The sequence below is a fragment of the Nansenia antarctica genome (assembly GCF_963989245.1).
Source record: "Nansenia antarctica genome assembly, chromosome: 10".
Taxonomy (NCBI): Eukaryota; Metazoa; Chordata; class Actinopteri; order Argentiniformes; family Microstomatidae; genus Nansenia; species Nansenia antarctica.
Genome location: NC_137680.1, coordinates 12,585,386 through 12,605,211, shown reverse-complemented (window position 1 = coordinate 12,605,211; position 19,826 = coordinate 12,585,386). Strand labels below are relative to the sequence as shown.

Sequence of the window (19,826 nt, the reverse complement as noted above, 5' to 3'; positions counted from 1 at the left end):
TAAACAGTTTGGCCACCATAGTAATATTACGGTTTGTTTTGAAATATTCCCTTTTTTAAAACACTGCAGTATCATTAGTGTATTTCTTAGGAATCTGATTCCGTAGTAGTCCATCTCTGACCATTTGTCTATTCAATCATGACCATTGCTCTTCACTCCCCGCTGTAGACATGGGTGTAGGTTTGATTTTAAATGTGTGTGTGTGTGTGTGTGTGTGTGTGTGTGTGTGTGTGTGTGTGTGTGTGTGTCGGGGGGGGGGGGGGGGCTCCCCATAATCTTTTGGCCAATTTAAAGCTCATTTTCTGCATTTCTCTACTCCATTCAACAAGACTTGTGGCACGTAGCAGGTAATTTAGAGGGCAGCAAAAACAATAAAAAGTAGTCATTTTTATCAGGTATGACAGGTAGGAGTTAATATATAATAGCACTAATAAAAGATAGAACTGATAGAACTAAAGCGGAGGTAAGTCATATATCTGGTGCATATTTTGTGGCACCTTTGACAATTCTTTTTTATAATATAAAATATATTGTATACATTTTTTCTTCTGATGATGCTGGTCTGTCTACAGGCAAAGTCCATAGGCTATATCCTCTAATTCAATTTTTAAATGCAATATCTTTGATAAAAACACAAAAATAAAATGTCCTAAAAGTCAGCGGGACATGTCCCACCCATTCTTAATGAAACCTACAGTACGCCACTGGCTGTAGATCCCATGTGGATGAAATAGGAGGACAAATATGATGGTCGGGGTTCAAACCCTGGCCTCCCATGTGGATGATACTAATGTCTACCATTAGGCCAAAAGTACTATACATCCACAATTCTCAAGGTCTGCATGTCTCAGGCATGGCTACCTCATCATGTTTGAACCGATGCCGTCCAAAAGGCGAATCCTCTTTCAGGGCCAAAACTTAGAGGCTAACCAACAGATACTTCCCCCAGGCGATCAGGCTCATAAATAAACCTACTGTAGACAATTGACTATCATCCTCAAGCACACCCCATGTATATGGATTATCGAAACCTTAAACTCACAGCCACTTTACTACTTGAACTATCTATTTTATTGCTATGTGTACTGCTAATTGTATGCTGTCTTATTTGTCACTTATGTCCTGTACTATTGTCACTTTTTATCTTGAATTATGCCTATTGCCTTATTGTCCTGTGCTGCAATGTCAGGAACCAAAGCCTAAGAATTTTACGCTCACACTTGTGTAATGTGACGTAACAATAAAACGTGAACTTGAACATGAACTCATCACAAATAGAGTCATTCCAATTCACCTCTGCTACCGACATGACCCTTCTCTGTCCTGCCAGATTGACCTCTCCTCTAGATGAGAGACCCTGCAGTAGTGTGTGGTGTATTATAGGTGAGAATGAGTGAGGAGCTGCTGCTGCTGCTGTGAAGTTTGTTTGTTTGCTGTGTAACACATCTCTGCCCTCAGTGTCTAAGGCTGTCTATGTGTCGCAGTGCGTCAACACGGCCCCACGGCGAGGAACATCCAGGAGACCTTGGGAGGTGAGAGAGTTCAGCCGCAGTAGAGGGATTGTCTTTGTTGGGTTGCTGTGGTGGTGTGTTGCCCTGGCTGTGCTGTGCCAAGCTGAGCTGAGCTGAGCTGAGTGGGGGAGAACAGGAGTTGCCCTGAAACACTGAGGAGATCAGTGCGAGAGAGAGTGGGGAGGTTTAGAGAAGTAGTAGAGTAACTGAGCTGAAGCTGGGACAATCACTGTGATTAGGACAACATCGCAGGTCAGGATCAAACACTCCCTGGCTCAAGAACTTCCGACCACGTTTAGCTAAAATAATACAATTATAATTGCTGTATTTTTCCCAAAAAGAGAATTCTGGAAGTTCTGAAACTTGTGTGGCAGTAGTTGTAGTTTTATATGTTATGCCTATATAACTCTTTCACCTCTCACTGTTATGATTGTGGGTGTATAACGCTGTTGTTGGTGTCTTAACCCTGCCATCCTGGATCTATGCTACCGTCTAATGAGCCAATGTTTAGCTTGCCTGATAGTCCTCCACCCCCATTAATGTAATGTTAAGCTGCAAGGTGAAAAGTGAATTAAGGACAGGGTGGCGATGATAAAGGTCTAATGATGGTTGTTTGTTAAGAGGTTCGGAGTACATGTTCTTTATTCTAATGTGCATTATAATCCCTTTGTTTAGAGGGTCTCTAGGGTCTGTGGAAGTTGCAGGGGTCAGTGTCTCCTCTGTGCTCCTCTGACGTCTTCGACGCTGTATTTAATTAGGCCTCTAATCAGCCACTAAACACACAATAAAAATGAAACAATCTGTGCCTGTTTACTTTCCTCCCCCATCCAGTTTATATTTGCATGTACTGGGCAAAAAATAAATTCATTTATCGAAGGGAAAGATCAAGGTCGTGACTTTCCTTCGCAACCGATCTCCTGAAACCAATTAAACTCGTAGCGGTGAAGTTCAGTTGGAGGACAGAAACTGGAAAAACAATAGCAACCATAAGGAGATGACAGCTCTCCGCTATCTTGCAGTATTTCTTCATGCCATGCTAATTATACTTGCAGATTCTGTCATTTAGACAAAAGCCAGAGTTACAAAGTTTTGTAATCAGCATGAAATATTTAGAATTCTCTTTAGATACGATTGTCAACCTTTAAAAAATGAAGTGAAATGGTAGATATGCAATTTTGGCCTTGAATGAGGAATAAATAGAAAACAATTAGTGTCTTATTAGATGATTGTAAATGAAGGTTGAACTTAATGAATTGTCAAAGATTTTATGGCCTCAGACTCAGAATGAAGTTTTATTCTTGGTTTTGGGGGAACATGTATTTACAAAGGAGATGTAACTTGTTCTGCTTGGAATTCTGTACCTTAAAGAGTCAGAGATGGATATCCTAAATATTCTTGTTATACAGAATGTGGTTCTGCCTCAGTCGCTGTGGTTGTTTCCTCGCACTGCATCCTAACCTTAAGCAGCAGACTGCTGAAATGTTACCTAAGTAATGAGAAGTGAAGTGAAGGATGAATAATATGAATTGATCTGTGGGCCAATGGTTTGAGCTGTTATATATACAGTATATATCACTCACTGTGTTGACCTTTCCATCTCCATCTTTGTATTCATATTGGTCAGTGGAGGCTGGCAGAGGTAGAGATCGGAGGACGGGCTCAATGCAATGTACGGAAAGAAATAAGGAACGGGATCAAACACGCCTTCACATCTTCTGATGTCTACCTCCACCAGCCTCCACTGATATGGCTACTCTTTACCCCTACACCCATTTCGTCCACTTTACAGTAATCACCACTTACTTCTCTCCCATTTCTCCCCTCATCACCTCCTCAACTCCGCTCTCTCTGCCCTCTTCACCCTCCTCTGCCCTCTATGCCTTCTAAGGAGGCCTTATGCAGCTGCCTGTGATCTGACTTCAGGTGAGCATCATGCCGAGGTGACACGCATACATTTGTTAACACCTGTTGGCCTATGAAATGTATTTAAATGTATGTGAATAATAATAACAAAAAGTGTCTACACCCGGGAGTCATGTTGATGATAGGCTCGGGCGCTTGACCACTGACTAGTGAGAAGTGAGGGGAAAGAAAGAGGGAGCAACCAACCCTGACAAACAATAACCTGGAATAACAAGTCTTCAGACAGCGACTGTAGCCTATAACTCAGCACAAGATAAGCAAGACGGACAGCTCTCAGACCGCTTCGGAGACATCAACTGCTGATTCCTATATTACATTTGAACGAAGATGGTGGTTAGGTACAACACCGGTCATATACAGTAACTCTACTGTACTCTAAAGGGGGATTCAACACTGCAGGGATAGCAAGACGTAGGCTTGGCAGCACCCGATGAGATGGTGCCCCATGTGGGTTGACTAAGGATGCCTACAGGGAGGAGGACGCCTGGGACTTGATATGACTCTTTACAAAGAGGATTCTCTCTGCTCTGCTCTGCCTCCCTCCTCAGCCTCTCCATGGAGTCTAGAGATTCATTATTTAACTAAGCTTTTGACAGCTGGGGCAAAGCGCAGGGACATGAATTTCCCTTTTTTTCCTGTGTGAGTGTGTGCGGGATGTGTGTCTGTGTGTGTGTGTGTGTGTGTGTGTGTGCTGTCTCTGTCTGTCTGTCTGTCTCTGTCTGTGTGTGTGTGAGTGTGTGTGTGTGTGTGTGTGTGTGTGTGTGTGTGTGTGTGTGTGTGGCCATGCCAATTTGCATTTGTGTGCGTCCATCCATGTGCATATATGCATGTGTGGCACAGTGGGCTGGAACAGAGGGCTGACAGTCGACAGGAGCCCCGGTCCGCCGGTCCTTCGGTGATGCCTGGAGGAACTGACAACTTCTCGGCCTGTCAATCACAGAGCCGGATGGGCTGCACTGGTGCCCACTGGCTCCCAATCACAACCCCTCTCTCTCGTTACCAAATCAGTACCCCTCTCTCGTTAACCCCCCCCCCCCCCCCCCCCCACCCTCCTCTCTGCAGATGGCTGGACACCAATGTCTCCTCTGATACACTGTTCTGTTGGAGTGTCTTTGGTTATGCACATCATAACAGACCAAGGACACAAAAGCTCAAATGCCTATTCTCATGATGAATAATATATCCGCAGATGTTGTTGATGGACAGGAGGTTGCCATTGTAAATAAGAATTGCTGTTAATTGACTTACCTGATTAAAGATAGGCTCAATAAAATAGAATTAATTATACAGTATCACACCAATAATACAACAATGGATGCATTCAATTGTATTTCGCCATGTAGAAATATACTGCCAATACCAGTTTCTAGGGTCTTCCAGATAGTATATTAATATTATATATTTTTATTTTATTTTATTGTAGACCTGAGTATATGACTAACAACCTGGGATGTGTATTGTTTCCATTGAGACAGAGAAACAGAGCTACAGCCCTACATTAGTCAGAGGTAATTATCTGCTCTTGTCACCCACAAAGGACGCCTGCTAATGAGAGCTTGGCCTGTGATTGGTTGCTGAGGGTTCCGTGGAGACCCGTTGCTCTTTTGTGGTGACAATGAGGCCTCGATGCAGCAGAGAGACAAAAGTGACTGGACAAGTCATTCATCTATGCAAATGCCAGCCAAGACGTGGCCGAGCGAATTCATTACTCTCTCTTCATTAGTGTGCAGTGTGTGTGTGTGTGTGTGTGTGTGTGTGTGTGTGTGTGTGTGCGTGTGTGTGTGTGTGTGTGTGTGTGCGTGCGTGCGTGCGTGTGTGTGTGCGCGTGCGCGTGTGTGTGATGGACAGCCAACGATACGGTCCACAGTGCTCCCTCTGCCCTGAGCAGGATCTCCACAGAGAGGGTGGTAGCAGGTCATGGAGGGAGTGTGCCCCTTATGACAGGATAAATGTCACACCAGTACATTCTGACTCAAATTTGACTGACACATGTTTTATTCAGTGCATCAAATATTTGTTTTTTCAGCTCTAAGGCTGTGTGTGCACTGCTACGGGAGGGACCTGTAAGTGGTGATAAATGGGAATGATGAAACACGCACGCACGCACTCACACACACACGCGCGCGCGCGCGTAATTTTAACGCCTCCGATTTTTTTCAGCAGGCTACGAGGTGTTTCGCCACAAAACTACTACTCCCATGATGCCCCTCTTCACAATGACAACATTTAACCGGATGTTGATATTCGGTGTAAACACACCAACTGACAGATCGGGAGAACAACACAGAAAATGCAGTTTCATGGTTCCGTCTAAACATCCTCATAAACGGGACGAAGTCGGTTTTGCTATATGAACGGTCACTTTTATCTATTGGCGTCGTAAGTACACATGTTGTCGATACTATTGTTTGGTTTGGCACAGATGCTTGTTAAGTCGCTCGAACGGAATCTCGCGTGCTAGCTTCTACCGTCAGTACTGAGCTAGGTGGCTAACCCGGGGGGGTATTCCATCAACGTCGCTAAAGGAAAATCCTGGCTTATTTTTGATAACTCTCGCGAGACTTGTCAGAATATGCCTGGATATTTTAGGAACTCTCGCGAGACTTGTCAGACTAAACCTGGATTTTCTTTTAGCGATGTTGATGGAATACCTCCCAGTCACCCAGCGCTGCCTCGATCCAGCTAGTTACCTACAAGCTCTTCCTCGCGATCATCATCAAAGAGTAGCCTTACATCAATGAGTTTGGTGGCTAGTTAGAATAAAATCTGCGGCCACAATTTACTATTTGTTACCCACCAAATGTCAGCGAACATAATATGATAATATGTTTGTTTTAGGGAGACAGACAGGCCTGTCTATGGAGTCTGGAAGACAGGACACTATGAACAGGACACTGCCCTCGCTCTGCTCTGGTGTGCCACAGAGATAGGATTGTTTTCGCAGATGTTATGTTATTTATAACGTCTGACTTTGCCCTAAAAGCTGAAGTACAACCAATCCAATTGTGTGATTTGACTTGAGTGACCAACATGCCTATGGTTGAATGTGGTTTAATGGTTGCCTTGTGACCAAAGAGCGAAGTTGTCTGATGGTTACATCAGTAATGATGATTTAATTAGGTAGGTAGTGTGATGTCATTTCCCTTTTCTGGTCATGTTCTGTGTGTGTGGTTGTTTTAATGTGCGCTCTAATGAGCTCAAGTCGTCTCTACAGGTATTTAATAATAATAATATAGTAATAAAAAAGTAAAAAAAAAAAAAAGATATAGCACCTTTTAAAACAGTGATATAGCATTGTACAAATGTGCAGATATGCTAATACAAATATAAGTAGTAAAACACAACACATTAAAAAGAATAAGGGCTGCGTCAATTAAAGGCTGCGCTAGAAATTAGTTTGAAGAAGAGATTTAATTTGTATATCTGACCTTTGTATCTACGGGAATACAAATGTCAGATATACAAAAGCCTGTAAAGGCGACGTTGGCTATGTAAACACCACAGTAACTTCAGATAGGCCTCACATGAGTGAGTCAGGGGAATCTGTCAACTGTTGTCTGACCTGCTCACTGACATGTAAAGTTACACCATCAGGACTGGTCCTCAAGAAAAGGCCTTGGGAGTCAGTCACTGAATCTCCCTGGATCCTCCCCCTGTCTTGCTGTTCTCACTGTTATGTGTGTGTGTGTGTGTGTGTGTGTGTGTGTGTGTGTGTGTGTGTGTGTGTGTGTGTGTGTGTGTGTGTGTGCGCGCGCGCGTCTGTCTGTCTGTCTGTCTGTGTGTCTGTCTGTCTGTCTGTCTGTCTCTAACCCATAGGTCATGCGTGTGGCCGGGCCTTTAGTCTGCGCTGTCTAGAAGTCGAGCCCCCCCCCCGAGCCGGCGCTCTCCAAGGGGCTGCTTCCTGACCAAGCCTGCCCCCCCAGACCCAGACCCAGACCAAGCATTCCTTATGCTAACCCTTCTGAGCATGTTTTACTATATCTGTCTGCGGCGCCGGTCCAGGAGCGGGACTCGGGGCGAGGCGCTGAACAGCCGGAGGGCTGTGGAGTCGGGCCAGCGGACGGCGCTGCCCGTCAGCGTGGAGGTAAGGTACCACTGAGGTTTCGCTGTGTCACTTATGTAATCATGAGCTACGTGAAGCCTGTGATTTTATTTTATAATGTAGATACCCAGACTTGTGTTGTTTTTGTTTGACCGTTTTTTCCTCAAACCTGTTTTGATTCTCGGTTTTGATTTCTCTCAACGCCTCGCTGTTAATTTGTAACGTGTGTTGAGAATGAGACCTGAAATACCTGATTTTGATTGGGGAGGTGGAGCAGTACGCCAAGGAGGTGGTGGACTTCAGCTCCCACTACGGCAGCGAGAACAGCATGTCCTACACCATGTGGAACCTGGCCGGGGTGCCCAACGTCTACCCCAGCTCCGGGGACTTCACCCAGACGGCCGTGTTCAGGGCCTACGGGACCTGGTGGGAGCAGTGTGCCAGCGCGCCCCCGCCTTTCCGGCGCACCCCCCAGGGCTTCCACAGCCAGGACTACATAGAGCTGGCCTTCGAGGAGCCTGTCTACCCCTCGGCCGTGGAGGTACTAGAGACCTACCACCCAGGGGCCATCGTCCAGATCCTGGCCTGCTCCCTCAACCCCTTCTCCCAGAACCCTCCTGCTGACGTCAGGTAGTTAGGACCATGGTGGTGGAGGAGGTGGTGGTGGTGGAGGTGGAGGTGGTGGAGGTGGTGGAGGTGGAGGTGGAGGTGGTGGAGGTGGAGGTGGTGGTGGTGGTGGTGGTGGTGGTGGAGGTGGAGGTGGTGGTGGTGGTGGTGGTGGTGGAGGTGGTGGTTGTGGTGGTGGTGGTGGTGGTGGAGGTGGTGGTGGTGGAGGTGGGGAGGCTGGTGGTCTTTGTCCCAATATCTTGACTAGCATACAGTTTTGTGTGTATAGTATATACAGTACAGGCCAAAAGTTTGGACACACCTTCTCATTCAATGCGTTTCCTTTATTTTCATGACTATTTGGTACATTGTAGATTCTCACTGAAGGCATCAAAACTATGAATGAACACATAGGAATTATGTATTTAACAATAAAGTGTGAAATAACTCTAAATATGTCTTATATTTTAGATTCCTCAAAGTAGCCACCCTTTGATTTTTTGTTGTTAATAAAATATATAATAATAATATTTAATATAATGTGTTAATAATAATATGTTATTATATATATATATATATATATTTAATATTATTATTATATATTTTATTAACAAAAAAACAAAAAAATTATTAACAACAAAAAAGCAAAGGGTGGCTACTTTGAGGAATCTAAAATATAAGACATATTTAGAGTTATTTCACACTTTTTGTGTACATCATTCCACATGTGTTCATTCATAGTTTTGATGCCTTCAGTGAGAATCTACAATGTAAATAGTCATGAAAATAAAGGAAACACATTGAATGAGAAAGTGTGTCCAAACGTTTGGCCTGTACTGTATATAACAGAATAGAGGTTTCGGAGCATCCCTAAGATTGGGGGGGGGGGGGGACTGACTGTCTCAACTGTCAGAATCAAAATTCTTTTTATTGCCAAATATATTTGCGCATGCAGGAAATTTACTTACTGAGGTTGGTGCATAGGACATAAAAAACGACAATATATTAGCAAGCAAAAATAATAATAAAAAGACAATGGCAAAAAGAGCAATAGAGCAAGAATTATGTATGCTGCAAATTAGAATACATTTAAAACCAGGGGGCGTGGAGTGGAAGTCCCAGAGTCAGTGAGAGGCAGGGGGCTTGTTTGGGAGGCCCACTGCCATAGGGAAGAAACTGTTCAGGTGGCGTGATGTTTTGGTCTTGATAGGCCGGACCTTTTTTGTTGAGGTGTAACTCCGTCTACAGGTAGGGTGTATTTCTCTGTTGTTTATTTATTGAATGTTTCCTCCAGGTGGGAGGTGTTGTGGTCGGGGGAGCCCACCAAGGTCCTGACCCCCCAGGCTCGCCAGTTCTCCCCCGGCATCAAGCAGCTGAGTTTCCCCACCAACCTGCTGCGTGTGGAGGTCAACAGCTCTCTGCTGGGCTACTACACGGAGCTGGACGCGGTCATCCTGCGCGGGGTCAAAGAGAGGCCCATCCTCTCCCTCTACAAGATGCCCCCTATCGACATCTGTGACCTGAGCGACAGCGAGGAGGAGACGGCCGACCCCGGGCACTTCAGACAGGCCGGGGACGGCCCCCACAACGCAGGGAACGGATACTTCGACAATCTGCCCTACGAGGTGCTTGGATGCCGTCAGACTGCCACACACACACACACACACACACACCGATACATGCGCGTACACACACACACACACACACACTCACACACACATGTACACACACACATTCTGGCATGGACCCATTCAGACATTTGATATTGCACTTGCAAACACTGTAATTTTCATGCCATAAAGATGTGTCATGTTGTCCCAGAGTGGTGTAAAAACACCAGTGGTACTCTATATGTTCTTTTCTTATCTCCTCTCCAAACTGCTGCCATTCACCACACTTCTAACTAACACTGCGAGTGTGTGTCTGAAATACAATATGGCTATTATCTGCTAGCTGATACCCTGTTTAACACAGTATATTGTGTATTCGCTGCACCCCACTCCCACACACACACACACACACACACACACACAATCTATTCTCTATCCCTGAGAGGGGCACGTGTACACACATTGCCCAAACAAACAGATCCACTGCCAGACTGATCCTAAGATCAATGCTTTGTGCTCCAGATAAACACTTACGATGTTATTCTGCCCTGCCTTACACCACGCGCGGAATTCAGAGTAACCCCCCTCCCCTCTCTCTCTCTCTCTCTCTCTCTCTCTCTTTCATCGCTCCTCTTTCTCTTATCTTATCCCCCTTGTTCTCTCCTGCTCTTCTTTCCTCCCCCTCAAAATCTCTCCCTTCCTCCTCTTTATTTCTTTCTCTTTATCCTTCTCTTTTATCCCCCTCCGCAGTTGATCCAGTTGATAGTGAGTCACCTGGCGTTGCCAGACCTGTGTCGGTTGGCCCAGAGCTGTAAGCTGCTGCACCAGCACTGCTGCGACCCCCTCCAGTACATCCAGCTGAGCCTGCAGCCCTACTGGGCCCGGCTCAGCGACGCCTCCCTGGGCCACCTGCAGACCCGCTGCACCCTCCTCCAGAGGCTCAACCTTTCCTGGACCGGAAACCGAGGAGCGCTCACAGTCACCGGGTTCAGCAGGTGAGAGACAGCGGGGGACCGTCTGGGGACCCAGTGGTCAGACTCCCCCAGAGAGAGAGATTGTTATTGATTTGTTCTTTTTGGGTTAGTGGTTGATTTGTTACTGTCGTCCGTTTGGCTGTCAGGGTTGGTTGGGGTCACTTCTGTTTCAACTGATGAGTTCGCTTTTAGTTTTTTGTTTATTTGAAAGGTTTTAGTCTTTTTTTTCCAGATTAGAAGATATATAGTTATATAGATAGAAAGATAGATAAAAGCCTAATGTCTTCATCTCTTCCCTCCTTCCTCATCCTACTCTCCTCACCTCCTCTCATCTCCTTTCCTCCTTCCCCCTTCTCCTCTTTTCCTCCTTCCCTCCTCTCCTCACCTCCTTCCTCCTCTCCTCTTCTCCACCTTCCCTCCTCTCCTCACCTCCTTCCTCCTCTCCTCTTCTCCACCTTCCCTCCTCTCCTCACCTCCTTCCCCCTCTCCTCTTCTCCTCCTTCTCTCCTCTCCTCCTCCATCCCACCTCTCCACCTTCTCCCCCCCAGCTTCATGAAGGCGTGCGGCCTGAGCCTGGTGTCTCTGGAGCTGTCGTGTTGTCACTTCCTGTCTGAGGCGTGTCTGGAGGTGATCTCGGCGACATGCCCCGGGCTGCAGGAGCTCAACCTGTCCTCTTGCGACAGGCTCCAGCCCCAGGCCTTCACACACATCTACAAGCTCAGCCGCCTGCGCAGACTGGTTCTCTACCGCACCAAGATTGAGGTACGTACACTAGACTATACTAGTCTTCTGGTTCTCTACCACACCAAGATAGAGGTACATAGACTAGACTAGCCTTCTGGTTCTCTACCACACCAAGATAGAGGTACATAGACTAGACTAGACTAGCCTTCTGGTTCCCTACCACACCAAGATAGAGGTACATAGACTAGACTAGACTAGACTTCTGGTTCCCTACCACACCAAGATAGAGGTACATAGACTAGACTAGCCTTCTGGTTCTCTACCACACCAAGATAGAGGTACATAGAATAGACTAGCCTTCTGGTTCCCTACCACACCAAGATAGAGGTACATAGACTAGACTAGACTAGCCTTCTGGTTCTCTACCGCACCAAGATAGAGGTACATAGACTAGACTAGCCTTCTGGTTCTCTACGATAGAACCGCACCAAGATAGAGGTACGTAGACTAGACTAGCCTTCTGGTTCTCTACTCTACCATACCGAGATCTGTGGAGTACACCCATAGCGACGGTTTACTCCACACTTCACTGATTAAGCCTCGTTCTTGTCTAGAGAATATTTCCAATGGAGAAAAGCTTCTAAGCTTCTGTGTTCTGGAACAGTCCCTCAATCTATTCAGAACAGTCTTGAAATTAATCAGATTTTAATCCTTACATTAGTCATGTACAGGTTTAAGATTGGTTTGTAGTGTAGACTTGACCCCTGGATGGTACTGTTGTGGTCGAGGTGGGGCTCCTTCTTTGTGCTGTCATCATGTGTTTACGAACCCCAGAGGGGTCCTGGAGATAGGCTACATAGCGGTCCAGGCCCAGGCCTGCACCAAAACCGCAGTCTTCTCTCCGACCGACATTACTGAGTGTGTTGTCAGGTTTCCGGCGTTTCTGAAGGCGGATAGTGTAGCCTGCCTCTCCAGCAGTGTGAGGTGTAGTGTTTCTGTGGTAGAGTACGGGTCCAGGTTGTTTACCAAGACACACAGAGGCAGACTGTGTCTGTAGCCCTACCTGTCACCTAGCCCAGCTAGCACAACTGTCATTAGCCTGTCTCTGCTGGTGTAATTAAATAGTTCTCACTGTCTGAAGGCGTAAAGAGAGACGCCAGATAGGGACCCCAAACACACACACACACACACACACACACACACACACACACACACACACACACACATACACACAAAGTGACTGCTCACTCGGGTATTCGTCACACACACACACATACACACACACACACACACACACACACACACACACACACACACACACACACACACCTTCTATTGGGTGACATGTTGACAGTTTTGTGTTGAAATCCCATCTCTATCCCAGCTGCATTCACTGAGGTGATCCCTGCCTGACTCTGGTTGACTCAGGTGATGGGGGAATAAAGGGGAAATATGTGGAGAAATATTAAATTACTCTCTAATACTGTTGAGTGGTGTACTTTGTGTGCCAAACCGAGACATTTCAGAAGGATATTAAATGACATTAAATGAAATGGGTTGAAGGGTAGACCTGTTATTGTAATTTTGTATACACATTCCTTTCTCATTTGACCGTGTGTGTACAAAAATGAGTGTGTACAGTAATTGTATTTTGGGTTATTTAATGGAAGCGAAACTCAACTCTGTCCTCCACTCTCTCTCTCTCTCTCGCTCGCTCCCCCTCTCCCTCTTGCTCGGTCTTTCTGTTTTTGTTTCTGCAGCAAACAGCCATGCTGAGCATTCTCACCTTCTGTGCCGATCTGAGACACCTCAATCTGGGTAGCTGTTTGATGGTGAGAATAGACACACACACACACACACACTCACAAACCATCACATTATCACAACTACATCTCAATCCGCCCTATTCTCCCATACAGTTACATGACACCCCTAACTGAGGTTATATCAGGGGTGCACATAACTTTTTGGGGCCAGTGCTCAGAGGAGCACCTAGGGATGCTGCTTGGTGCTCCCCGAGCTCGCGAGTCACGACCCGTCCCACAGGATGGATGAAAAAGGGATGCATGCAAAACGACATTTATTCATAAATAAAGATGAACAAACAAATGATTGTGTGCAAAACAAAAGAAACAAATGCAAAATCAAATGACTGCTCTTTAAGCATGAAAGTCTGTCAGACTCCTTTAAACACAATGAAATCAACTGATCTCTTTAAGCACTGCTCTGTTCTGTAAACACTGAAATCAACTTTTCAACAAAAAGTTACAGCCTAAGCATTTATTTATACTACAAGCTTAATCGTCATCATCACTGCTCTCTTGACTGCTGTAAATTATCACTGTCCTCAATTTCAACCATGGTAGAGGATGTTTTTTTTGTGATCAACTTTTTTTTTTTTTTTTTTTGGTGCGCAAAAGCGCCCTCATGCGGCTGATCTGCCGCGCAGCATGCATTTTGGCGACGCATGCGCACTGGGGCACCAGTTATGTGCACCCCTGGTTATATGTCTTCCCTCCCTCCCTCCCTCCAGATCGAGGACTATGACATGGTGGCCATGATGCTGAGTGTCCGCTGCCGTTCCCTGCGCTCCCTGGACCTGTGGCGCTGCAGGAACCTGACGGAGCACGGCTTGGCCGTGCTGGCGTCCGGCTGCAGGCTGCTGGAGGAGCTGGACCTGGGCTGGTGCTCCACGCTCCAGAGCAGCTCCGGGTGCTTCCAGCACCTGGCCCGCCACCTGCCGCGCCTGCGCAAGCTCTTCCTCACCGCCAACAGGACCGTGTGCGACTCGGACATCGACGAGCTGGCCGCCAACTGCCCCGCCCTGCAGCACCTTGACATACTGGGTGGGTACTTGATGGTGTATAACGCAAACACACACACACACACACGCTTTTTATGACCCGGACTTGGATAATTGCTCATCACAAACAAATTCACTAGTACACACTTTCTTAACAATTGTTTGCCAAACTGACTATTTTCAGTGGACTTTTGAATCCACTGTGGTGTTGTTGTTGTTGTTGTTGTTGTTGTTGTTGTTGTTGTTGTTGTTGTTGATGATGGTGTTGATTGACCAGGCACCCGGATGGTGAGCTCCACCTCCCTGAGAAAACTGCTGCAGTCGTGCCCCAAACTCCTCCTCCTGGATGTGTCCTTCTGCTCCCAGGTAGACGCTCGTATTGTCCAGGAGCTCTGTGGCCTCTTCCCCAAAGTGGACATCAAGAAGAGCTTCACCCAGTGACCCCCGCCCTCCCCTCCACCCCCGCACCCACCCCTGCACCTCCTCCACCTGGCCCTGGCTTCCTCACTCAGGGGCAGTACCACAGAGTCACCAGTGAGAGGCACTAGTACACACTACTGTCCCTGTGGAGAATGCGCCGGAATGTCCCGATGTCTGAGATCACCGAAAGGCCTACTCCTAGTGGAAGGGGTAGTGGACTGCAGACCTGGGTCACTTAGCTGGGAGTTTGCCCTTATGGGACTATTGAGTTGGTTCCATTGTACCATGCAAACTCCTTTAAGTGCAGTTCTAGTATTTACTCTGACTGGTTGACAGTGTTGAGGTTCTCCTGAGTATCAGCTGGCCTCACCTCACCTTGCCGCACCACATTACACTACAGTCGTACATTACACTCCTCGTCTTAAGACTCTTTAACCCAGGTTTAGACACAGTGGTGCCCCATTTCAAAAGCCAGGTTTAGACACAGCAGTGCCAGACTTTGAACCCAGGTTTAGACAGCTCTGCCAGAGTCCAGACCCAGGTCTAGTCACAGTGGCTATGGAACCAGACTACCTAGGAGGAGTCTTGTTGTAATCAGGGTCAGCATGGCTGCTGAGCTGGTACACTAGAAGACGGAAGATGGTCAATCTGAAAATGGTCAACCTGAAGACAACCGGATGGTCCACCCGAAGATGGTTAACCTGAAGATGGTCAACCTGAAGACAACCAGATGGTCAACCTGAAGATGGTCAACCTGAAGATGGTCAACCTGAAGATGGTTAACCTGAAGACAACCGGATGGTCAACCTGAAGGTCAACCTGAAGATGGTCAACCTGAAGATGGTCCACCTGAAGACAACCAGAGGTGGCTGCTGGTTGTCTGCACGTCACCTCTCCTTGTCACACGGTAAATGTCTGACCTCGTTGTTGGTTCTGAATCTCAGGGCTTTTATTTTGATGTGATTGTTTTTATTGTTTTAAGATGTTTAAGATGTTTATGTTTCCAGAAACCAGCTTAACAGCCTTCTGTACCTTTAAAGCGGAACAGTTCGATTTTTACTGCCACGTGTCGTCCATGACAACACAACAAAACCCAAGAGTTTCAGACTAATTTACATCTTACACTGACTGATCCTATGAGGAAGAAAAAAAAGAAAAGTTTGCATATTTGATGTTGAATATTGTACAAATTGTATGATTGTAAAATTATATTGGTATCCTTAATTATTTATTGATCTTGTTTAATATATAATTCCACATTCACAATGTGGTGCAAGTGCTGCAGAAGAATTTCCTTTACGCAAAAACTTGAAGTTTCCTTTTTGAGCACATGCTAGCTAGTATGTGGAGTATTTTTGTGCCTTATACTCATGACTGAATGTGGCGTGCTGCTCTCTGTTCTCTGTTCGTGATTGTTGCATGGTGCTCCGTTTCCTTTTCTTCAACCAAAGTGATGAGCCAAACCCAGAAATTCAGTAGCTTTATTTGACCATTGATCAGTTAAAGCATTTTTGCGATTGCAGATCATTCATGTTGATTGACATATGCAAAACATATTTATTTTAAAAAAAAGAGAAAGAAAAAAAAAAGAAGAAAAGTTCATATATATATTCTGTTAGAATTGTGTTTTCATCTTTTAGTTCCCCCTTTGTTTTTAAATGGCACTTGTGTGGATTTTCTTAGTGTGTAACATACAGTAGTCACACGAATCAGTCATGTAGCCTTCGGCACAGGCCGAAGCTCAGGCAAACTGTGTTTTTAAGACACACACATGCTGACACTTGTACAACAAGTACACACAATCACTTCTATACTTCTTAATGAAATCATCCTGATTTCGAGTCACCAATTTGACGAAACGTACTTATTTGTTTAGCAAACACAGCCTTTTTTATCCCGTTGATATGCCACCTTGATTTCATGCAATGATTATTTCTTTACGTGGACATGCTATTTTGCTGTGTGACTGCGTTCTTTCACAGTCAGTTCTGGATGTGTGATCAACCTTTGTGCCATTGGTAGGATATTGAGCAATGTTCCCTCTGCTAAGTGTGAAAGTGAGGTGTTTGATGGCCCCCGAACCGCACCAACAAGATAACCACTCTTTAGTTATTTCAAAAGGTCTTGTTGCCTCTGATGTGAAGAAACTGGGTGCTTTAACTTAACACCTGCTTTTAAATAAACTGAAGGTTGATGACTAATACTGTGTCTAGTGTTTTTTTTATTTTTTTTTATCCTCAAATTGTCATTTCAAGTGCCTATGTGTATAATCGTATTCATACCTCTGGTTGTGCTGACTGATGACCTTCTATCATAGAATTAGAATTAGAATAATTGTAATTCTACAATTCTACCACCAGTGATGTGCTGGAAAATTCAGAACCTGCACTATCATGCATAGCCCCGATATTGGCCCCTGGAGGTGTGTCTCGCCAACTGAATGGGACACGTCAGGGTGATTGGTGTGAGGGGGGGTCATCTTCTGCTTCTAGAATAACTAGTGAGACCATTAGTTGACTGGGGGTAGAAGAAGAAGAGGAGGGAGGGAGGGGGGAGGTGTACAGAATGATATCCCCTAGCCTTAACCGTCTGCCGCTTTACTACCCATTAATACAACAGGCAGAAGTGACACTAGCTTGTCTCCTTAACGGCCTTTTAATGAATTGTTTATGCCCGGTTTAATGATGTATATTGTGGCCCTGTAATGTGCCCTAATGACTAAGAATGAGGCGGCACGGGGCCAGTCAAGTATTCATTTGGACTGCCTCCTCCCAGATGATTACCCCCTCCACCACCACCACCACCACCACTGACGCTACTGCTATATTAGAGCTAGCGCTTCTGCTATAGCATTCCCCTACTGTACAGAAAGTGATTCATGGAGGCTTTACGCTCTACGCAGCAGCTTGATTTCTTGCTGTCATGCTCTGTTATAAGCCTGATGCATCCGTAGGGGATCCTCAGCAATTAGTTCAGCTTTTTATTTATTTTTTTATTTTTTTATTCCAAGGGCCCCGATATGATACAGACAAGGGCTGATGAATCTGGAAAAAAAATCACGATGAAATTCATTGCTCCTAAATTAAAAAATGCTGGAGTCAAATGTGTGAACAATTAGGGGGCAAGAGTTAAATGCATTAGGAGATGATAATGAACTATTCTGCTTGCCTTGTGGGCATTCTGAACAGTATGAGCTCTGATCTCACTTTGTTGTTTTTTCCCCCCAGTTTTAGTCTCTTTCTTCCACCCTTCCTTATCTCTCTATCTATTTTACATATTTCTCTCTTCCCTCTTTCTCTCCTCCCTCTTTCTCATCCCTGCCCTTGTTTTCTATTTTGTTCTTGTCTGTAAACCACATAAGTGTCATCAGAAGGATTACTTGACTAATAAGCCATGGTGTTGCGGTGACAGAGACTCGTGTCTATGGTGGAGTGTGGTCTCAGTTTTCAACATATTCCTTTCAGACAAGCACTAGAAAGAAGAGGGAGAAGGGAGGGAGAGAAAGAGAGAGAGTGGGGGGGGGGGGAGAGAGAGAGAGAAAGCAAGGGTTGCGGTGAGAGAGTGAAAGGGAGAGACAAGGTATAGAGAGAAAGAGAGAGAGAGGAGCCAGGGAGAGAGAGTGAAGGAGAGACTCATCCCTCCACCTCGCCGCCTGAGGGAGGCCTCATCATTCTATCCATCATTATGTGGCTTTGTGTCTCTGGTTTCTCCATCTGTACGGAGAGAGGCGTTCTAATAGGGATACCTGTCAGTCACACCATAACATTAATTTACCCTCTCTGTGTTTGAAGGAGGTAGACTGGGTGGGATGATGCATGACCTTTATTTGGGTTCAGTGAAAACATGGTGCAAAAAGAAAACCCCTAATACTAAGTTAATACCAGGCCAAATATGTAGTATTTAGCAGTTAAGGCAACACATTACTAATCAATGCAGACATGTAGCCTAACCCTTCCTCCCCATTCAGTATATACTTTATACTTTTATCTTAAAAGACATTTGAACCATCTAAGGCTGGTAATGTTTCTGGAGAAGTTGCAGCCAAGAGAAGGCATGCTAGATGGCCAGGCTGAAGGATGAGCCACGTTCCACGAGCAGGGCGGGCAATTAGCCTGAATAATTATGCGCTGAAGGGGAGACACGACTCGCCCCACTGATCAGCAAAGTTCACGCAAAGTTATAATTAAACAATAACTCGTTTACAAATGAACGCACACAAACATTTGTGTACTTAAGTGCGCACGGTGTAATTAGCTGCGATGCGTCTGAGTGAGGGTAAAGAACAGCAGTGTCAAACGGTGGAATTATGTCGGCTTGTGAGGCTGGGGGGCGGGGGAGTGTGTGTGTCTGTGTGTGTGGGCGCCCTGCGTGTGTTTGGGGTTGTGTGTGTGTGTGTGTGTGTGTGCGTGTGTGTGTGTGTGTGTGTGTGTGTCTGTCTGTGTGTGGGCGCCCTGCGTGTGTTTGGGGTTGTGTGTGTGTGTGTGTGTGTGTGTGTGTGTGTGTGTGTGTGTGTGTGCGTGTGTGTGTCACTATGGATTTGTTGCGTAAACATTGAAATCTGTCAATGGCAAATAAAAAAAATAAAACCTTTGAACAGGGAAAGATAACATCTTCTATAACAACAAAGATTATCTGACCTAAACGGTTGACATTCAAACCATCCCTCCTCCCTATATAGTCACATTTAAGACATACTGGGCCGTAATGTAGTAGGCCCACATGCTGCTGGACCTATCTGATTCTAAATATATCCTTGTTACATTTCTGATTAGGAATAATTTCTGCCTCAGCAAGGGCTATAATGAAAGACAGGGATGTTGAAAGGGAGAGACGAGGGACTAAACTAATCCTCGATAATCTCCGCTCACCTGATAAAATCGGTCTGTAACGTAACAGACACTTCAAACGGCTCCGTCTGACACCAAGGCCGCGTGCTCCTTGATGATGCGCCTCCAACCGACCCCGGCTGTCCGAAACGTGACGCTTCGCTTTGCACTGGCCCCCCTCCTGAGCACCCCCCCCCCCCTACGGATCCCCCCCCCCTCCTGAGCACCCCCCCCTACGGAGCCCCCCCCCCCCTCCTGAGCACCCCCCCCCCCCTACGGAGCACCCCACCCCCCTACGGAGCACCCCCCCCCCTCCTGTTTGAACAGAAGACTCTTCAAGGACACCTTCCATCACTGAGAACTCTCAACTTCAGCTGCTTTAGCTGGCTAGTGGATCACAGTTAAAGCATGTGTCAAAAACATATAT

The 19,826-nt window shown here is 45.9% G+C and overlaps 1 protein-coding gene across 1 annotated transcript; it reads left to right on the top strand.

Annotated features, from left to right (window-relative positions):
• Window positions 1-5,707: 5,707 nt before the first annotated feature.
• fbxl4 (F-box and leucine-rich repeat protein 4) lies at window positions 5,708-16,028 on the top strand. Its single transcript, XM_080540001.1, has 9 exons — window positions 5,708-5,813; window positions 7,251-7,518; window positions 7,745-8,106; window positions 9,377-9,707; window positions 10,443-10,687; window positions 11,215-11,428; window positions 13,111-13,182; window positions 13,884-14,196; window positions 14,431-16,028. Exons 2-9 carry the CDS (start codon window positions 7,384-7,386, stop codon window positions 14,592-14,594), a joined length of 1,836 nt encoding a protein of 611 aa, XP_080396127.1. The 5' UTR covers window positions 5,708-5,813; window positions 7,251-7,383; the 3' UTR covers window positions 14,595-16,028.
• The last annotated feature ends 3,798 nt before the right edge of the window (window positions 16,029-19,826 follow it).